This window comes from Protobothrops mucrosquamatus, unplaced genomic scaffold (genome assembly GCF_001527695.2).
Source record: "Protobothrops mucrosquamatus isolate PMUCROS unplaced genomic scaffold, P.Mucros_1.0 scaffold10, whole genome shotgun sequence".
NCBI classification, from domain to species: domain Eukaryota; kingdom Metazoa; phylum Chordata; class Lepidosauria; order Squamata; family Viperidae; genus Protobothrops; species Protobothrops mucrosquamatus.
This window is the reverse complement of record NW_015386397.1, coordinates 2553921-2574508: the sequence shown is the minus strand read 5'-3', so window position 1 is coordinate 2574508 and position 20588 is coordinate 2553921. Positions and strand designations below refer to the sequence as shown.

At 35.2% G+C, this 20588-nt stretch overlaps 1 protein-coding gene across 1 annotated transcript in view; it reads right to left on the bottom strand.

The window, feature by feature from the left end:
- The window catches only part of TTLL6 (tubulin tyrosine ligase like 6), a 39741-nt gene extending 20773 nt beyond the window's left edge, over positions 1-18968 (bottom strand). Inside the window, exons 1-8 of the mRNA XM_029283053.1 lie at positions 18928-18968; positions 18291-18409; positions 18044-18174; positions 17530-17686; positions 15584-15727; positions 13710-13795; positions 3539-3764; positions 1880-2061 (exon numbers count right to left, since the gene is read on the bottom strand). Of these exons, the coding sequence (XP_029138886.1) occupies positions 1880-2061; positions 3539-3764; positions 13710-13795; positions 15584-15727; positions 17530-17686; positions 18044-18174; positions 18291-18392 (1028 nt within the window). The 5' untranslated portion in view covers positions 18393-18409; positions 18928-18968. The remainder of the gene's footprint in view (positions 1-1879; positions 2062-3538; positions 3765-13709; positions 13796-15583; positions 15728-17529; positions 17687-18043; positions 18175-18290; positions 18410-18927) is intronic.
- Between the last annotated feature and the right edge of the window lie 1620 nt (positions 18969-20588).

Sequence of the window (20588 nt, the reverse complement as noted above, 5' to 3'; positions counted from 1 at the left end):
TAACTTGGGAAAGTGCTTTGGATGGTTTTAAGTATATAGTTTAAATAATTAAGAAATATCATTAAGGTGAATATTACTACCTCTAAGGGCTTTGAAACAAAGAATTAAATATCCCATTTTAAGAAATCAGTGGCTAAAATATTAATGTAAATATATTTAATAAAACCTTTAAGGTTAATTCAATAAAAAATCTTTTTTCACATTTACTGAATAATTTAGAACATTTAAACATTTAAACATGTCTATTATTTTAGAAGTGTAAAATGAGAAAGGGTCACTTTCCATTATGATAAAAGCTTGTTTTTTGTTTTTTTAAAAAATATCTGTAGCTTTGCTCATTTATTATTGCAATAATCAAGAGTTTAGCTGATAAATAAACTTCTGAATTAGGTCCAAAACTTGTAATTTATGATTACATGAAGAATTGTGGCACAAAGATAGCAAAAATATTACTTTTTAAAGTAATTATTTTCAATGCTAAAACCTGGACTATTAATATCCATTTGTTCTTCATGAACTGCCTCTTTATTCTTATAATAAAAAGACTAATATTATTTAAAAATTACATTGAATGATATCATGTATGTACATATGTATGTTCTGTCCTTTTTATCTGCTTGTTTTGTGTGGTTTTTCTTTTTCTCCCTATCTCCTTTTTTTCTTTCTTTTTTTCATATATTAAAATAATATATAAATAAAAGGAGTTCCAGGATACACAGTTCTGAACAAACTATTTTTGGGCTACTCTGAACCCTGCAGAATTCTGCAGAGCTCACAGAAATAGTGATTTTCCTCCGGTTTTGCTCCACTGTATAAAGTGGAGCATTCCACTTCTCCGGTGCACTTGAGCACAAAGTAGAGAACTAAGGGGAAGCATGCCTAGAGAAAGGTGAGGCCAGAACAACACTGAATAGGATTTAATTTTAATTTGATTCAGTACGATTAACATATTTTCCACATACTTTATCATGTTCTGCCACATTAAAAGCTCAATTGGGTGGCATGTTTTCCAGGAGCTCAAAGGGCCACATTGAAGCTGCAGCTATAGAGACTACCCTTCTACTTTTATGGTACTGCAAAGGTCCCCTAAATTCCTCAAAAAAACAAACAAAAAGATAGATAGATAGATACAAAAAAGAGCAATCTTTGTAAAATGTTATGTCTGAATGGCTAAATAAAGGATGCATTTCTGCCTACCAATTTATAATTCGATGCAGTATAAAAAGGTTGGGTTGTTGCTTGCTTTTTAAATACTAATATTTTCAGTTGCAATGTGTAATTTATTTTTAATCATACCTTTATATTTTATAACCGCATATAAAATTGAAACACAGTAACAACTATGGCCTGGCTGTCCTGTTAAGGGTGTGATCAACATACGCTCCCCAAAACATACATGAATATAGTTCTTCTTATATTTATCCTTTAAACAAACTAAAATAACTTGTTTTAAATTCCCTTCCCTTTTATCATCTTGCTAATTCATGCTGACCAGAAAACTATCCCCCTCAAAAAAAAACCCAGAATAACCACAAGCAATACTGAGTTTAGCCAAGAAATGCATAATGTGTTGCCACAAAGTATTATCTAATATGTATCAGACACTAGAGATATGACCAGAGGATCTTGCTTTATTGGCATCAGTCATGTATATAACATAACACCCAATTCTGGCCCTATTTTTTTATTTTAAAACATATATAGTATCTGTTTAACATGAGCTACCAAATACAGTAAATAGAAAATTGCATATAAATACAGTAACTTCAAATTATGAAAGCCACATTGATGGAAATGTATACTATTTAGAGATGCTTTGCAAGTGGATTATAAATGTTCACTGCCACTGTCCCAGAAAGTGGATTAAAAAAATTCAGACCTGGCTTCGCGATTACGGCACTGCTTGAGAAGCCTTTCTTTTCCTCGTCGTTTCTCTACTTCCAAGATTTTGCGCTTATCACATGCTCCCAGGTTGATCAATACCAGAGTGTCATATAATAGTTGGTCTTTCACTTCTTTATCCAGCCATGAATCAGTACTGAAGCTTGGAGAATGATTCACCTACAACCATAGAAACTGAATGAATTTGTAGCTGCTGCAGTTTTGCAATAAAAAGCAAGTGTTTTGGGGAGAACAGAGAAGAAAGAAAAGCTTCTAGAGTTGATGACCAGCAATTGGGTTATGATACCTTTCAACTATTTGCAATGATCAGCTACACTACAGTAATCATCAAATTGCATATCTGACCATATAGAGATTCAAATATTAGTAAATATTTTTCCCAAGCACTGAGTTTACTTATTACATGCTTATCTCCCTCTGTGTTCCAAAAACTTAAAGAGAGTTGTGGGATCTTTCTCTGTGGCCTGGAAATGTAATAGCCTTTGCTGAGACTTTCATGAAGGTTACACCAGTAGATCCTTTTTATAATTAATTTTTATATTGATATAGGGTAATACAAATTTAATATAAAAACCTGGAAGCAGAAGCTAAATAAATTACATTTTGGAAAGGGATATTAGATAACAGTAATATACATTTGAATTCATGGTGTAAAATGTTTGGTATTGATCTCAGTCTTGGCACAGTGTTATTTACTATAAATATTAACAATACAATTGTATAAATTTGCATGTGTAATAGATAGTATTATTTTCTTCCTTTTATTTCTTTCTAATACTAACATCATACCAATTCCTTTTGTTAAAGATTAGAAAGCTAAATATATAAAACAAAAGAAATATATTGTATTACATTACTGTAATTGATAAGCAATAGGTTCAAACTAAAGAGTGCACAAATTTCAGTATACAAATTTTAACCAGTCTCTGAAAATCCCACTGCTGGACTTTTAGACAGAACTAACTAAACAAGAGGATAACTTATAGTTTAAGCAGTAATTTTCTTCCCAAATTATTAGGTATAGAGAGCATTAAAAATAATTATTAACTATCATCCTCAAGACTGGCATAGAATGTGACTGGTTATACTATGAGGAACAAAAGGTAGTTAGCTAGATAAATTATTGCTCTAATTCTAATTCTTCTAGCAGATTTTTTTATACAACCAATTGAGTTTTCCCAACTGGTAATTCCCAAACGCAAAATTGTTGTTTAATTTTAAAGCAACATTATCAATTGTCTAATGCCATCTGCTGGTAATCCGTGCTATTGGAAATATTGCCACAAGGCACCCACTGTTGAAGCAGAGAGGCCGAAAAGGAAGATGTTAAAGTAGAGCTTGAGAAAGACATGGGAGAATAGAAGTTGTTGTCTTAACTCTAAATGAGAGAATGAGGATTAGGCATTCTGAATCCAAGAATCCCTAACCCTAACTCTTCTAGTGACAGTTCTTGGAGCTACCAATGAGAAAATACAGCAGAGTTCACAATTAAGAAATATTAAGCAGAAGTGGTTGAGAAAATAGTGAGTTGCAAGTATTTTTTTAAAAAAATCTACGAATAAGGAAGGCAAATGTCTAATAAAAACTTTCCATGGAAAGAACCAGAGATCTATTTATTTTGAAAGAAGGTACATACCTCAAGCAACCATGGTTTTAGTTTTCGATCCAGCAAGATGTCAAATCCCAGGATCTCAAAACAAGCACTCCACAGGGTATGGTTGGGAAAGCAAGTGAGATAATTATGCTTGAGGATAGGATGGGCTGATATCAATGTTTTAATAACAACATCTTCAATATCCTTCCATATTTGCCCTGTATCATAACCATTTTGATCCATGTACTTATTAAAAGTGGACAGCTTCCTTAAAAAAAGGGGAAGGGGTGGAATGACAATAGGAGTAAGACAGTATATTTGAGCAATTCACTTCTCTTCCACTTTTTAATTAGCCTCAAATTAACTCTATCTTCTTAATGCATATGCAAACCTTTTTATTTCAAATACAAGAATCTAGAACAGTGATGGTGAACCTTTTAGAGACCGAGTGCCCAAACCATAACCCAAAACTCACTTATTTATCGCAAAGTGCCAGGGCCGCATCAGCCTTGTGGTGCCCTCAGGGGGACATGGGGGTGTGGCCCACTGGATGGGCATGGCTCCAATTGTCATGGCAGACTGGGTGGGCATGGCCACCTCGATGTTGCTCATGGAGGGGTGCTTGTGGGGGCTGGGCAGGGTTGGGGGGAGATCCAGGGGGTCTCTGGCGGGTGGGGTGGTGGGCAGGAGGCCCAGCATAGATGGGGGAGAGGCATGCAATCCTAGCTGGGACTGGGGGGCCATGGTGCCGATGGGGATCCAGTTTTCCCTGCTTGGGGTGGCCTTTGACTTGCTGGCTGTGGGCATGCTCTACCACCTCTACTCAAGCTTGCTGGCTGGCCACTTCGCCTCCTTTGTGCTGGGCTTAGGCCACCTCCGGGCGGCGGCGGCCTAATGGATCTGCGCAAGCTGCTGGCAGCAGCAGTGTGCGTGCTCACAGAGAGGGCTCTGAGTGGCGCCTCTGGCACGCATGCCCTAGGTTCTCCACCACTGATCTAGAACAATATGCAATCCATAGTGTAGCTTTTGCAATAACTAATATAAATTAACACTTAGAAATGACTTGATTCACATATTGTGTTATCCATGGAATGGATAAATCCACAATTGGCTGAATCCATATTATATATTAGCTTAGAGCAAGGTGTAACTTTAGGACTAGTCTGGCATATAAAACAACCCCATAGTACAAATTACAAATTAGATGGATGAGACGGAGCATACAAGCACAGAGTCGAAGGGAGCTTGGAGATTTTCTAATCCAGGGTAGGAATCCTTAAACCATCTCAAACGAATAATAGTATCCAGTGCTTTTTTTCAAAAAAGGTGCCGGAATTTATACATGTCATACAACCCGCCTTGCCTACCCTACAAGGTTCCATCCAAAAAAGGTGCCGGAACTCCGTTCTGGGCATTCTATGAGAAAAAAAGCCCTGATAGTATCTGTAAAATCTTTGTTTTGAAAACTTCTAGTAATGGAACTTCTCTATGAGGCAGGGTGCTCCATTGTTTAATAACTTTGATAATAATAATAATAATAATAATAATAATAATAATAATAATAATAATAATAATAATAATAATAATAATAATGATAAAGTTGGAAGAGACCTTGGAAGTCATCTAGTCCAACCCCCTGCTCAGGCAGGAAACCCTATACCATTTCAGACAAATGGCTGTCCAGTTTCTTCTTAAAAACTTCCAGTGTTGGCGCATTCACCGCTTCTGGAGGCAGGTTGTTCCACTGGTTAATTGTTCTGTCAGGAAGTTTCTCCTTAGTTCTAGGTTGCTTCTCTCTTTGGTTAGCTTCCATCCATTGCTTCTTGTCCTGCCTTCAGGCGCTTTGGAAAATAGCTTGACTCCCTCTTCTTTGTGGCAGCCCCTGAGATATTGGAACACTGCTATCATGTCCCCCCTCATCCTTCTGTTTGTTAAACTAGACATACCCAATTCCAGCAACCGTTCCTTATATGTTTTAGCCTCCAGTCCCCTAATCATCTTTGTTGCTCTTCTCTGTTCTCTTTCTAGAGTCTCAACATCTTTTTTACATCGTGGTGACCAAAACTGGATGCAGTATTCCAAGTGTGGCCTTACCAAGGCATTGTAAAGTGGAATTTCTCTCTGTAAAGCTTCTACCCATTAGTTCTTGCCCAACTCTCAAGCACTACAGAGAATAAATACAGATCCTTTCTCTATGACAGGATGCTGTGGCAGTATGCTATCATTTTTCAAACTGGAAAGTTTGGAAATTGCTAAATAAACTGACTTCTGCCCACTGTGAATACAGAGACCTATAGACTATCTATCATACACATGTAAACTTGCCCCATGTCCAGCCCAATGTACTTCTGGGGACCTTATGACCATGCAACAGAATGCAATCAATGTTGCATGCTTCTGGGCAGGCACTGCCAAAATTAGGCTTTTATATTTTTTAAATGATATGTTTTTATTTTTGTACTTATACCTATACATAAAACCTTAAAATGATACAAATAAATATTTATTTCTGACAAATAAATAAATAATAAATCAAGGAGGCGGCTATGGTCAAACTTATCAGAAGTCATTCTGAAGCCCAGATACACTACATCCAGAGCATTCCCATAGCAATCTAATTTCTTTGCAAAAAGCATTAAAACTGTATGGCACAACTCATTTTTAATAAACCCATACTGGCTTCCAGTAATCATCTTTTTCTTTCCTAAGTACTTGCAAACCCACTGGTTGATTATCTTTTCTATGATTTTTCCAGGTATTGATGCCAAGCTATTGGTCTGTTAACTGGGTCCATTTTTTCCCCCTTTTTAAAAAAAATATTGGAGCAACATTAGTTCTTCTTTAGCCTACTGGCACTTCCTCTGATGAAGTAGATTTGTTCCTTTAACCCTTTCTGGTGAGAGAATGTCAAATTGCCCACATTGTGTTTCATATTAGGATTTTTTAAAATAACATTTTTAATATTTAGCAAACAGCATGTTGTCTGAGTTCATGTATTTAAAAAAACAATGAATAATTATCATAAACAATGTTAATTAATCGCTCAATCATCTTCTTCTTACTAGTATATATTCAATGTTACGTATCACATTCCTTTCTCTCAAAGTCGTTTTTCTAGCCATTGATAAAAATTATCCCATGTTCTAAAATACACTGAATCTTTTTCTCTTTTATCTTTAAAGTCAATCTATCCATTTCTGCACACTCTAAAATTTTCTTAATTAGTTCTTCTTCAGTTGGTAAATTTTCATTTTTCCAATATTGGGCAAATACAATCCTTGCTGCAGTTAGTAATGTAAAATTAAATGTATATAGTCTTTCTCATAATTTGCTCCTATTATTCCTAACAAAAATAATTCTGGCTTAAAATCTATTTGTTTTTTAGTCATTTTCTCCAACCGTAAGTGTATTTTTGACCAAAATCTTTTAGCTTTAGTGCATGTCCCCCCAGAGATGGTAATAAATACCTGGCTTTTGTTTGCATTTCCAACATTAGTTTGAAGTATTTTTAAACATTTTTGCTAATCTCACTGGTGTTAAATGCCATCTGTAAAACATTTTATACAAGTTTTCTTTATATGCCACTGCTTTCAATAATTTAGCATTTCTTTCCCATAACCTTCACCAGTTTTCTAATTCTATATTATGTCCAAAGTTCTTTGCCCATGTTATCAATGTTTCTTTTACTTGTTCCTCCTCCATCTTTAAGCTTAACAGATATGTATCTTAGTCAGTTTTTCGTCTGTTTTTAACAGTATCTGGTCGAATTCTGTCTGTTCTTTATAAAATCCCAATGTTTTAGCATCTTTTTCATATCTCGTTTGGATTTGCAAATATGGTCACCATGATAGATCAATGCCTTGTTCTTGTAAATCTTGTCTGTCTTTCAACTTCCCTTCATTGTCCAAAATGTCTTTATAGGTCACAACTTTGTTAATTAAATTTGAGTAAGCAAATGCTTCCATTGTTGAAAGCCATCCAGGTATTTTGATATAAATTTTTGCTTTTATTTTTTTCCATTTTAAAAGAAGTGCATTTTTATAAAGTGGTTTTGAAAGAATCTATGAATTTTATTCTTCCCACACCACAGAAAGGCATGCCAACCAAGTTGTAGGTCACGCTCTTCTAGGTATAATAGTTTTTTTTATCTCTGAGCATTATCCACTCTTTAAGCCATTTTAATATGGTTGCTTGGTAGTATAACATCCAGTCCGGCAGTCCAAATCCTCTACTTTCTTTCGCTTCTTGTAACATTTTCAGTCTGATTCTAGCTTTTTTTCCTTGCCAGATAAATTTCAGTATTATTGTATTTAGCTAATCAAAAAAGGCTTTTCCAAGTCTTATGGGTATTGTTTGGAATAGAAAGAATATTTTCGGTATGATATTCATTTTCACTGTTGCTATTCTCCCCAGCATTGAAAGTTGTAAATTTTTCTACTTTTCCAAATCCAATTTTGTTTTAGCAATCTTGCATAGTTGTCTTATTTTATTGTTGCACATCTTGCTGTTAAATAAATTCCCAAATATTTAACTTTAACTATTTGAAGATTTGGTGGGTTTTTTTGCTAGTTGGTTTTTTTTGTTTTTCTGTTAGATTTTTAGTTAGCACTTTAGTCTTTTCTCTGTTTATTTTCAACCCTGCCATTTCTCCAAATTTTTCTATTTTCTCCATAAGTTTAGTGCTTGTTTCAAGCGGTTCTTCCAATATAAAAACCAAGTCATCTGCAAATGCTCGTAGTTTATATTTTTCATCTTTTATCTCCAGTCCTTTAATTTCTATATCTTGTCTGATGTTTCTATTCAATACTTCCAGTGTTAGTATAAATAATAATGGAGATAGCAGGCATCCCTGTCTTGTGCCTTTTTTGATGTCAAAGTTTCCTGTAAAATCTCCATTTACAATTACTTTGGCTGTTTGTTTATAATAAATTGTTTTAATTACATTTATAAAGTTTTCTCCAAAATCCATTTCCTCTAGTTGCTGAAACATATATTGCTAGTTTATGTTGTCGAACGGTTTCTATGCATCAAGAAATATTAAAGCCATCTGTTTCCCTGGATGAATTTCATAGTACTCTAACAGGGCTTTTCAACCTTTTCACCGATTGTACTTTTAGGACATGACAATATTAGAGTACTACCAGTGCTTAGCAAGGTGTCAAAAACTTGATTACTAAAAAAAGGGGGGGATTTGGGGTTTTATTGATTAGATTCATTTGTTGTTATAGAAATGGCTAGTTTATAATATTATGGAAAAGTAAAAAGTTGAGGTTCAATGTTAATGCTTCCTTCCAGTGCAACAGAGGAAGCCTGTTCTTTTTCCTTTCTCCCCCTCACTTTCCCCCCATTTTTCCTTCCCACTGTGTCCTACTATTTACTTTTATATTTTTGTATTTTATTCTATAATCTAACAAAACATTACAAATTGTAGAAAAAAAGGATTTTTGTACAGTTTTTACAGCGTTTTGTAATTCAACAGCTTTTAATTTCTTTGGTGGCTGTTCCTTTGCTGAATCATTTTCCCTTTACACTGAAAAATGTATGATGAATTTATCCATGTTTATTAATATGCACCTCTACCAGCTAGCTCAAGGGTCTTCAAACTTGGTACTTTTAAGACTTATGGACTTCAACTCCCAGAATTCTTCAGCCATCATGGCTGGCTGAGGAATTCTGGGAGTTGAAGTCCACAGGTCTTAAAGTTGCTTTTTGTAGACCCCTGAGCTAGCTGGTCGGTCCTTCTTCCTCTCCCTTCTAAGTTCTTTCCACAGTGTAGTAAGAATGCACCCCCCATCCCTTCCCTGTACCCTTAAAGACACAGGAATCAAGTGCAAAGCAAAAAAGGCTCACAAAATAAAGAAATACATAAACTCCGTTTTATTTTCTTTAAGCTGCCTTAGGCGTGTCACGTGTCACAATGTTGCAACTGAGACTGAAAGGCTCTGGCAATTGCGAAAAGCTTTAGCCTTAAATTAAGCCTGTTTATCTTCAAAGAAAACTTTCTAAAAGCCACAGACAGACTCAAGGGGATAAAACTAATTACATTTGTTTAAAGGGATTAAACCTATGGAAGTCAAGACTTTGGACTCATTGCTAGCCTAAAATACAGACTAAAATATTCCAATAACTAAAGCACACAAAGGAGCTTCTGAATTACAAAACGCTGTAAAAACTGTACAAAAATCCTTATGGTAACCCAATCAAGCTGCCAGCTGATCCAGAACTAAATAAACCCACCTCCTTTCCAACATGCCGGCTTTTCATTTCATCAAAACTGATTGCATTCTCCTGGCTGGAGAAAATGAACAAAGGGATCTTTTCTTCCACCAATAGCTTCTTCTCTGTCTGTTTCCTCCCTGCCGGCTGACCTCTTCTTCTCTTTCCCTGTTGTCTTTTTTCCCCCTTTCCCGCCCAAACCACCTCCTTTTATAGCCTCTCCTCTCCTCCCCCCTTTTTCTTCAGTTCACCTCCAGCTCGGGGCCACTTCCGGAAGTACCAATCAGCTGGAGCCAATCATATGGAGCCCTGCTGGCTCCTGGGGCTTCTGCTGAGCCCAGACAGTTCTGCAGCTGCAGCTGCCTCTCCCTCAGGCTTGGGTCGCTTAAGCTCATTCCGCTCCCCCGCTACACATGGCTAGCTGCCATGTGGCAAAGTATCACAGGTGATACGTATACTACCGGTTGAAAAGCCTGCCCTAAAACATTCTTAAATTATTTTTTATCTGACTTTTAGATAGAAAGCCATTTTGGTCTGTATGTATAAATTCGGTCAGAAATTTCTTTAGTCCTTCTGCTATTATTGAGGCGAAAATTTTATAATCTACATTTAATCACGATATTGGTCTATAATTTTTTATTTGCGTTAAATCAGAGTCTTCTTTGGGTATTAAAGTAATATTGGCTTCAGTCCATGTATTTGGTATTTTAGCCTCCAAAAGTATTTCATTGCACAGTTTTTTCAATATTGGGCTTAGTATCTCTTGTAATGATTTATAAAGCTCTGCGGGTAATCCATCTGGACTCAGAGTCTTATCATTTTTTTGCCTTCTTATAGCCTCTGTAATCTCCATCACTGATATTTTTCCATTTAATATATTTTGAATATTCTCTGAAATTTTTGGTAAGTCTTTTTTTTTAAATACTGCTGTATTTTTTCTTATGAAATTTCCTCTAAATTGTAAAGTATCTCATAATAGTCTTTGATAACTTTTTTAATTGTATCATTTTGAAACTTTAATACACCTTTTGAGTCTTGCAACTTGTTTATCAGTTTTTTCTCTTTTTCTTTTTTCAGTCTATGTGCTAACCATCTCCCCAATTTGTTGGCATTTTCAAAAAAGTTCTGTTTAGCCCTTTTAATCTGTTGAGCCATTATTTCTATCTCAGCTAGGTTTAATTTATGTTTTATTATCTCCATTTGCTTCTTGAGTATTTTCTTTTGTGGGTCTATTTGTAATTCTTATTCTAATTTTCTGGATTCTTCCTTCAACTTTAACTGTTGTTGTTTCTTTTCTTTATTCTTTTTAGCAGTAGAAGTTATAGCCAATCCTCTGAAATATGTTTTAGCTGTGTCCCACACATTTTGAAACAATGTCTCTTCTTTGTTTATTTTGAAAAAAAACCTCCATTTTCTATGTTGCTAGTTGTATGAATTCTTTTTCTTTCAATATAGATTTGTTCAAGGACCATCTTAATTTTTTCTTGGCTCCTCTCCAAGTCATCTTTATTGGGTTATGATCTGCCCAGATATTAGTTTCTATCTCAATTTCTTGTATCATCGTGTTAAGTTCCGAGAATGTCCATATTCTAGACCATGATTTATGTCTACTTAAGTAAAATGTATATTGTAGTTTCTTTGGATAACATAAGTTGATAAGAAAAAAAATGCCACATATGGACCCTATCATAAATATGGAAGAAAATGTTTATATTTAATCATTTATATATTAAAAATATCAAATATCAAAAATTATATTTGTGTAATATTGAAGAAGGAGAATACTATTGGGAGAAAATCAAGGAAATATATTATTAATTGATATACTAATTATGGAAATATAAAAATTAATTATTATTGACTGTTAATTAACTATTGCTTGTATGTTTTTTCCCAAAAAAAATATGAACCAAGACAACACGCTGTATACCAGGCACTAAGGATTGTTATTGTAAAAAATCAATAATTTTTTTTATAAAAAATATAGAATAGAATAGAATATGTTGGAAGGGACCTTGGAGGTCTTCTAGTCCAACCCCCTGCTCAGGCAGGAAACCTTTTACCATTTCAGACAAATGGTTGTCCAATCTCTTCTTAAAAACTTCCAGTGGCAACTCCTGAGATATTGGAACACTGCTATTATATCATCCCTTGTCTTTCTATTCATTAAAATAGACATACCCAATTCCAGCAACCATTCTTTATATGTTTTAGCCTCCAGTCTCCTGATCATCTTTGTTGCTCTTCTCTGCACTCTTTCTAGAGTCTCAGCATCTTTTTTGACCAAAACTGGATGCAGTATTCCAAGTGTGGCCTTACCAAGGCATTGTAAAGTGGTATTAACACTTCACATCATTCTGATTCTATCCCTCTGTTAATGTAGCCTAGCACTGTGTTGGCTCCTATTTAAATGATTGTCCACTAGGACTCCAAGATCCCTCTCACAGTTGCTACTATTGAGCGAGGTACCACTTATATTGTACCTGTGCATTTGGTTTTTCTTGCTTAAATGTAGAACCTTACTTTTTTCATCATCTGATCCTGGCAACCTGAATTCATCAAATCAGCTAGGTGTTTTCTTATCACTTCCTGAATTTCTCTTCTGCCACTCAGGATGCAGCTTTTGAGAGATGTGTTTTTTTTTTGTTTCGTGAAAAGACAGGTGCAGAATAGCAATTAATAGATCCTGTGATCACCATTTTGTCATGTTCTCCAACAACTGGGCCATTTCTTGGATTTTTCTTTCATTCTTCATCTACCCAAATAATCTTGTTGTTGTTATTTTTGGCATTCACTAAAAACCTCAGCTCATTCTGAATTTTGACCTTCCTCATCCATTCTTACAGATTTGTGCTATTTTCTAATATTTTGCTTTTTATATTTGAAAGTTGAAATGTGTCCTTTTTTTATGTAATCACAGTGGTTTCATTTCCCATTTTAATTTAATATTATATTATCTTTTCCCAAGCCTCCTTTTTTCCCTTTTAGGATTTCTATCCATGGAATTCTTCCTAATTTTCCCTTAGCTTATTGATATCAGATCTTTTGAAATATAGAACAATATAGTCAATTTTAGGATCATACAGTTACTCTATTTCACAATTCCTACAACTGCAGGAAACATTTTTTTTTCTCTTACTGCATAAAGTCCAGCATAGTTGATCCCCTAATACTCTTCTCCACTATTGCATGAGAAAGGCTAATCCAATAGGCACTGCTTTAAAAATACATTGTATATCTCTAATCTAAAAGCTTTTACACTTCACTGTTAACATTTCCTTTTTCCTAAATTGGGATCTTCCTTCTACTCTCTGGCCTAATTATTAATCTGAGTTAGAATCAAATAACTTCTTGAATATCTTGGCATTAGAGCTACAGGAACATCTGTTCTTCCTTGTTTATTGATTTGGCACACTGCAGATCCTGGTTTTGGACAGCAGCACTGCATTGCAGAAGTAAGCCCTGCATTGCTCGTATTTGATCCATTTACTGGAAAATCATGAGGATGCTATGGAAAACTATGCAAAGGAAGCCAAGTTTTTGCCGCAATGGATAGAACACTGCAGAACAATAGGAGCCAGCAAACTAAAATGTTGCAAGTAATCAAATGAAAATCCAAGAATTCTGGCAGTGACCTAGATGCAGGAGAAAGAAAAATGGAGGTGGCAGCAATGAGATCAGACTGACCATTCTGTGTAAGATTTAAAGAGAAAAATAATAAAACAAGGGACAACAACCCAGCGGTTCCATTTCAATAAATTCATTTGTACTTCCTTTAGGAGGAATAAATCTATGCTCCTCTTGCCTCCTCCAGACTCCCGCTGTTACTCATCTGAGCTTTTTAAATGATTTACATCACCTAATGAAAGAAAATGAGCCATGTGCCAGCTGAATTTGGAGAACAGTTTCTTAAACAAGTCTGAAATGGCTGTAAAGATTCATGAGAGCAAGTCCCCAGTATCCCCCAGCTATGATTATGTTGGAAAACATTCTGTACCTCTTACTACCAGAATCTTCATCTCGTACAAAATTAGCACTGTGCTTGTTAATTGAATAATTAGTCAGGTGCATGCAGACATTGTCCTGTAAATAATTAAACAACAAGCAGGATATTAGGCTAGATAGATTTTAATCCCCATTATGTTCTAGTCTCGGGGTTGAAGGGGCAGAGAATGGCATGTGAAACACACATATTTTGTGAAAAGCTTAAACTGTTTGGCCTTTACATCTCCTTTCAGATGTGCAAGTTATATTTATCTTACTTAGTTTTCCTTAATTTATCTGGCGATGGGATTTCAATAACATAAAAATGATTTTTAAATGTTTATAGTATGAGGCAATAAGCTGAAACTTTGTGTTCTAAATTCCTTGATAATGTGATTTGTATAACCACAATCTGAAAGAAACCCTTATCTACCTAGGTACTTTTGATAGAAACTAAGAGCACAACTAAAACAAATGAAATATATATATTAAATATATATTAAAGAAAAATATACTGGTTCAGACAAAGGCTGATGACTATTCTATGGTCTGTACTAAAATGAATAAAGAGAGATAAAATACTTTATTAATTCTGCATGATTCTCCAAATATTGGTGAACTACAGCTTCCAGTAATCCAGCCAATAGTAAAGGACATTGGGAGATGTAGTACAGGCACATCTGAAAAGTTATACATTCCATAGCCTTACCTTGTTTATAGGATGTTAATCTATCTCTATCTCATAAAAATATCTATTAAAAAAACATATCTGGAATCTTGCAGGGATAAATATCACTGCAGGCAGTGATTTGAAGTAGAGAAGTGCAGCCAAGAAAGGGTTAAGTGCTTTCTCCCCTGCATTGCTTTTCTCTTCAAAATTGAACCTACCCAGTGTTTGTCTTTTACAAAAATAAATCCTGAGCAGTGATAGCTATCTAGGCTCAAAAGCAGAAAATGTAAATTAAATTATAGGCCTTTACATACACAATGGCTGTGCTAATCCAATACTGGCACCACCATGGCGTGTAACCATGACTTTGAAGACTGGTAGCTATTCAGCTGCTGTGTCTGGGCAAAGACACATTCCCCATTGATGGGAATTTCTAACTTGTTCCTTCTGTTGGCTCCTATGGCTTCCCCATGAAACAAACATATTAAGACAGCTTGACAATAATTTCCCCCCTGTTTGTTTGCTGTTTTGAAGGGCACCCTTGCTGTGCTCTTAAACTTTGGCCAATTGTCATAATCATAATCATCTTGACCACAAAAAGCAATATTTCCAAGTAAGAACAAGTTTGGGGGGAACCACTAACTAGTAGATGCTTTCAACGCCTCTCCACCGGATAATAAAGGAAGTGCTTGCTATTCCAGGTGGGGAAGATGAGGACACATACAGTCAGAAACATTTGCAAAGCAACAGCATACAAAATGGTGTGCATGACCGGGTGACCAAAGCTCTGTTCCTTTTTAACATGCATCACATGCACTGCCCACATAGGAAAAGGGCAGTTTCAATCATCCCATTGCATCTGACAAGTTTAACAAAGGTGACACTCTCATGTTTCAATGCTCCTTTACATAGCAGTATGAAAAAAAATTGATAGTTTGCAGTGTGTTTTGTGTGTGAAATCAGCAGATTTAATCTTCATTTAAATTAGAGGAACACCTCATTCTTATTTAAGGGGACTGTTGCCAATACTTGTCAATTCACCAGTGTGAGAAATATATCAGTATAATTCAGTAGTAAAGGTTCCTCTAATCTTAATATTAATTTTGGGGAAATATTGAGACACATCCCTCCCCCCAAAAATGATGGGGCTCAAATGGAGATCCATTGATGTTTTTGTATGACTACTGATGACAACAGAATTCAGCCTTTTGACTCACCAAATTACTTTGTGATGGGTCTGAATACATAGATGTTGCAAAACGTGCAAGTCCCTCCTCATAAACAAATACCCGTAATGGATCACATGATGTCACCAACACATAAATCCGAAGATCAAACTTGAAACCATCAATAATAAATGGCTTGAGAAAAGAAGATTAATTTTCAAGTAAATATCTACAAATACAGTTTCATCTAGAAAAAACCATGCACTGGGCAATATACATATTTCTGAGTTTTTGCTAACAGCTTATAGTATAGTAAAAAATCAATTCAGACATACTTTTTGATAAAGGGAGGTCAAAAAAGTTCTTTACTGTGTGAAATTACTAAGAATGTCTTGTACCCAATCCCATTCATGTAATAGGACTCATATAAGTATATACTCAAAAGGACAATGTAAAGCCATTCTCAATGAGTTCTTAAAATATAAAACCTCCATCTGTTGATAATGATTAAAGATCTTTGGAATTTTTTCTAAAGGTACAGCAAAAGAAATTGGGGAGGGCTGTTATTGATTCATAGATCCAGAGAGGTCATGTAAGTCATCTAGTCAAATCTCTTGAATGATGCCACACATGATCAGCTTTAACTGCCAACCCAACAGATGGCTATCTAACCAGTTATTTAAGAACTTGAGTAAGAGTGGCCCTACATTCTTCTGAGCTAGGGAGGACAATCCAAAGCTATAAGACTACATGTAGCTATTTGTTTAATTTCAGATACATCTGCAAGATTTCATTCAATTTCTAGCATGATATAATATCCTTCCCAATAGTCTATTGCTTTTAAAAAAAGAAAATGGTACTAGAAAGAAAAAAAAGCACGCCAGAAACAGAAAGGGTCTTCAGCTATTGTTAGCTTGGGTTTCACCCACTTATTTCAATTGACTACTAGATGCCCCCTGAGATTGTTTTAACATTCAGTTAAAACAGAAAGTTGCCCACCCTTGCTCCAGCGAAGTTGCCATGGTTGATCTGCCTTTGTCAGAATATTTCTTACAGTATAGTTTCATTCATAGTTTCATTTCCTGTAACTGAAGACCATTAAATTAAAATTTGCCCTATGGCTAACAGCAACAGATATTTGAATGGCACCTTTATGACCTCTCCAAGTACTCACTCCTTCAAGACAAATATTTATTGCCATACCAGAGTCTATTCTGTGCTCAAATCATCCCCAACAATTCCTTGTCCCATTTTCTTCATAAAACTTCCTCAAATTCCAAGGACCACCAGCATAACAAAGTGCTATCACCCGTACAGGTCAAACAACTGGGCATCTCATGAGGGTTAGGTATCAGTTACAATGAAGTTATTATGGGGGGCAACAAGGAAATTTCAGCCAAATTCCAAATAAGTGTATTCCAACCATGACTGACTTGCACCAAATATATCAAATAATACAAATTTAGCCATGGTTATTCTAGTTTGTAATTTACTATAGTGGAACTTATACTTGATTAAGAATTCAATCTAAAATCAATTTTATAACAAGCTCTAAATTTACCTTATAATGCAGCATATTTCAACAATCTTCTAGTTAATTTAGATTGGAACTTTGTAATCAATGTCATGGCTGACTTTCTCCAGGATTCTGCCTCTCTCAACCTATTGCCCAACTGGTTCACTTTAGCTATCTTCATTCTTGTGTCTCTTATCCCAGGAAGTTTCTCCACCTCCATACCTACCTTCCCATGATTTCTGGATGCTTTCCCACAAACAGTAGGAGGTCCTTCCCATTTCTAGAGGCTGTTTAGGAGCTCTGACACTTTAATCCATGTAATTCTCTCTTATGGAGAAGATTTACTGATTATCAATGGTTTCTGACATACTGATCTTATTTTTCAGTAATAGACTGCTTTTGAATATCTGCCAGTTTTAGTTAAAATGGCTAGAAAGACTCACAGCAATACAGGGAGCCTGTTTCAATACAAGAGGATCACCTTTGAGATATAGAGCTGGCAGATCATATCCTCCCCAGGTTTGATATCTCTTACAGTTTTTGTGATGAAAATGCCTTTGCCTTGACAACCAGAGTCTGGTTTACAGATGTAGGTTTTATGTTTTTTTGATCTCCCAAAGGCCTGCAATTCACCATAGCTGAGACCAATGAAGAGAAAAGGAAAAGCATGTTATTAAGACATACAGTAGCCCAAGAATACTCCAAACTGCTAGCCCTAAAACTAGACATCTCGGTAAGAAATTATGGGAACTGAAAACCAATATTCAGTTGGGAAGACTGCTTCTCAAAGTCAGCCCCAAGGGGAGGGGAGAGAAGGTATTTTCAGTAATATTTAGGGCCATAGCAGAGTGGTTTGAATTCTAAAAGACACTTTTATACTTTCTTTTATAAAACTATTTAGGCCAAATTTATTTGCCCATGTCAATGTTCATCTTCTAGATTTTTATGATGAAAAAGAGAAGCTAAATAAGAAAAAAATATGGGAGATAACTCACTCAGCAGGAAGACACCAAGTCTTGGGAAAGAAGTTGAATTCCTTGGGGAAAAGCTTTAACATTCTGCTCATATTCCTGGCTAGAAGGTCCTTCCTACAGATTTCTGTCATCCCAGGGAAATGATTTATTTTCTAGAAAAACAGGCATCAAAGGCAAAATATTCAGTACAATCTAAACCTTTATATCTTTTTTCACAAATAAAAACAAAGATTCTTTAATTCCATCTTAGGGTGATAGTAACTTTTACCTGATAACTTTTCATCTCCATTACCCGATCCAGAGAAACAGAATAATCTGTCCAATACAAGGTCCATTCATCAATCTCAGTTGCTTCCCGAAGCCCACACATTTTGGCAGCCCGACGTACTGTGTGATAGGAAGAGAGAATCACATCAGTTTCATGTAGAAATGTTAGGGAGTAGAAATGGAAGAACAAGTTCCATTCAGAGGGATAACTTAATTCATAACTTAATTCCAGTAATGAAACTATGTAATTTAATTTCATTGAAAAATATACCAGATTATTATTGATTTAACATGAATTTGTGCCAAACTCCAGCTGGTAAACTTGTTAGAATTCCTCTACACGCTCATCTTTAAATTGCTATTCTTACATTGGACAATATGAGACGGCTTTAGAAAATACATAAATTTAGGAATTATAAGAAAGAAAAAAAATGAGGTGAATGTGTGAATATTGAAGTTGAATGTTAGATTCCAAATACTTTCAATTGTTAAGCATAATATCTTTTTTAATTTTTCAAACAAAACTTGGAAAAAGCTCACAATTTTATTAATTTGGAAGTTGTTTTTTAATAAAAATTGTGGGCTTTTTCGTCACTGAACCAAATATATTCAGCCTTATAATTATAGATTATACTTACCACTCTCATATTTACAGTTGGCCAAATTGATCACTGGTCATCTGGAAAACATAAAAGAAGAAGAAAGACAGAGGCAGACAGGCAAAACCAATGCACAATTTACTGCAAAGTATTCCTGCATCTCAAGTCCCAAAGATGCTTTTCAAAAGGCAACTGGACTTTCTTGGCTTTTTCCTTGAAAACATTTTGCTTCTCATCCAAAAAGCTTCTGCAGTTCTGATTGAATGGTGAGGAAGGGACCTGGATGATTGAGAATCTCCATAGACATTTTGGATCAAGAATTATTGTAGAAAACTAAGCGAACTAAGAAAACTAAGCTCAGTGAAATCCCAGATGGACTAGATTTCAGCTTATAATACAATCTTTAACAAAATGATTACCAAATCAGTATTCCTTATCACCTAAATTATGAATAATTATTTTTTTTAAAATTGTACTTAGAAGAGGGCTAATATACATTCCGAAGCCTATACTTAGGAATATAAAGATGAGATACAATATTTGTAAGAGGGAACCAATAGGGAGATATACAGGAATTGTGAGAGATACAATGAGCTGCAATCTGAATTTGTTCCGATTCTTTAGCAGAAATGTATAAACTGAATCAAAAGACGTTATAAATAGAATTTGGAAAAATAACCAAAATTCCATTCTAAGCAACACAAATCACACATTAAATCAGTATTTGGATAAGAATCCTGCCATGTTTTATGCAAATATAGAGATTTTATTTTCACTTTATGTTGTATGGTACTCCAGGAAAGGCCTCATAAGTATATGATAACTTAGTAAGTGTAGCCTCTTCAGGAGGTTTAAAACCAAAATAATTAATTAAATCTTTTCAAGACTGAGAACATTGCTCTTGTTCTTAAAAAAGGATTCAGTCTTTTGTTCCATGATTCTGCATTCTTGCACAATTACAGCATCAGTTGGTTCACTTACCATCTATAGTACCGTATTTAAGGAAACTTTCAAATGTGAGTGCTTGTGAATCAGCAAGAGGAAAAATGAGTGTCAGAGTCTCACAGCTTTGAATGAGGTGTCAGACTACAAACAATATGTTTCACTGGACAGAGAGAGACATAAAAACATGCCTGACCTTAAAAGCAGGATTATCGTCAGTCCCAGGCAGAATAGCCTATATTTGTTTTATACTTCTAAAAATGATGAAAACAGGCAAAATATTATGCTATACCAAAGGGACCTCCAGAATCAAAACTAGTATATAGAATACCAGGTGCTAGAACATAGTGACAGGAAAAAGCTGTAGTATTAATTTTCTGCTTGCGACCTAGCTGAAGTCAGAAGGTGTTTGTCTACAGGTGAAACTCGAAAAATTAGAATATCGTGCAAAAGTTCATTTATTTCAGTAATGCAACTTAAAAGGTGAACCTAATATATGAGATAGACTCATTACATGCAAAGCAAGATAGTTCAAGCCGTGATGTGTCATAACTGTGAAGATTATGGCTTACAGCTCATGAAAACCCCAAATCCACAATCTCAGAAAATTAGAATATTACATGCAATCAATAAAACAAGGATTGTACATAGAACAATATTGGACCTCTGAAAAGTATAAGCATGCATATGTACTCAGTACTTGGTTTGGGCCCCTTTTGCAGCAATTACTGCCTCAATGCGGCATGGCATGGAAGCTA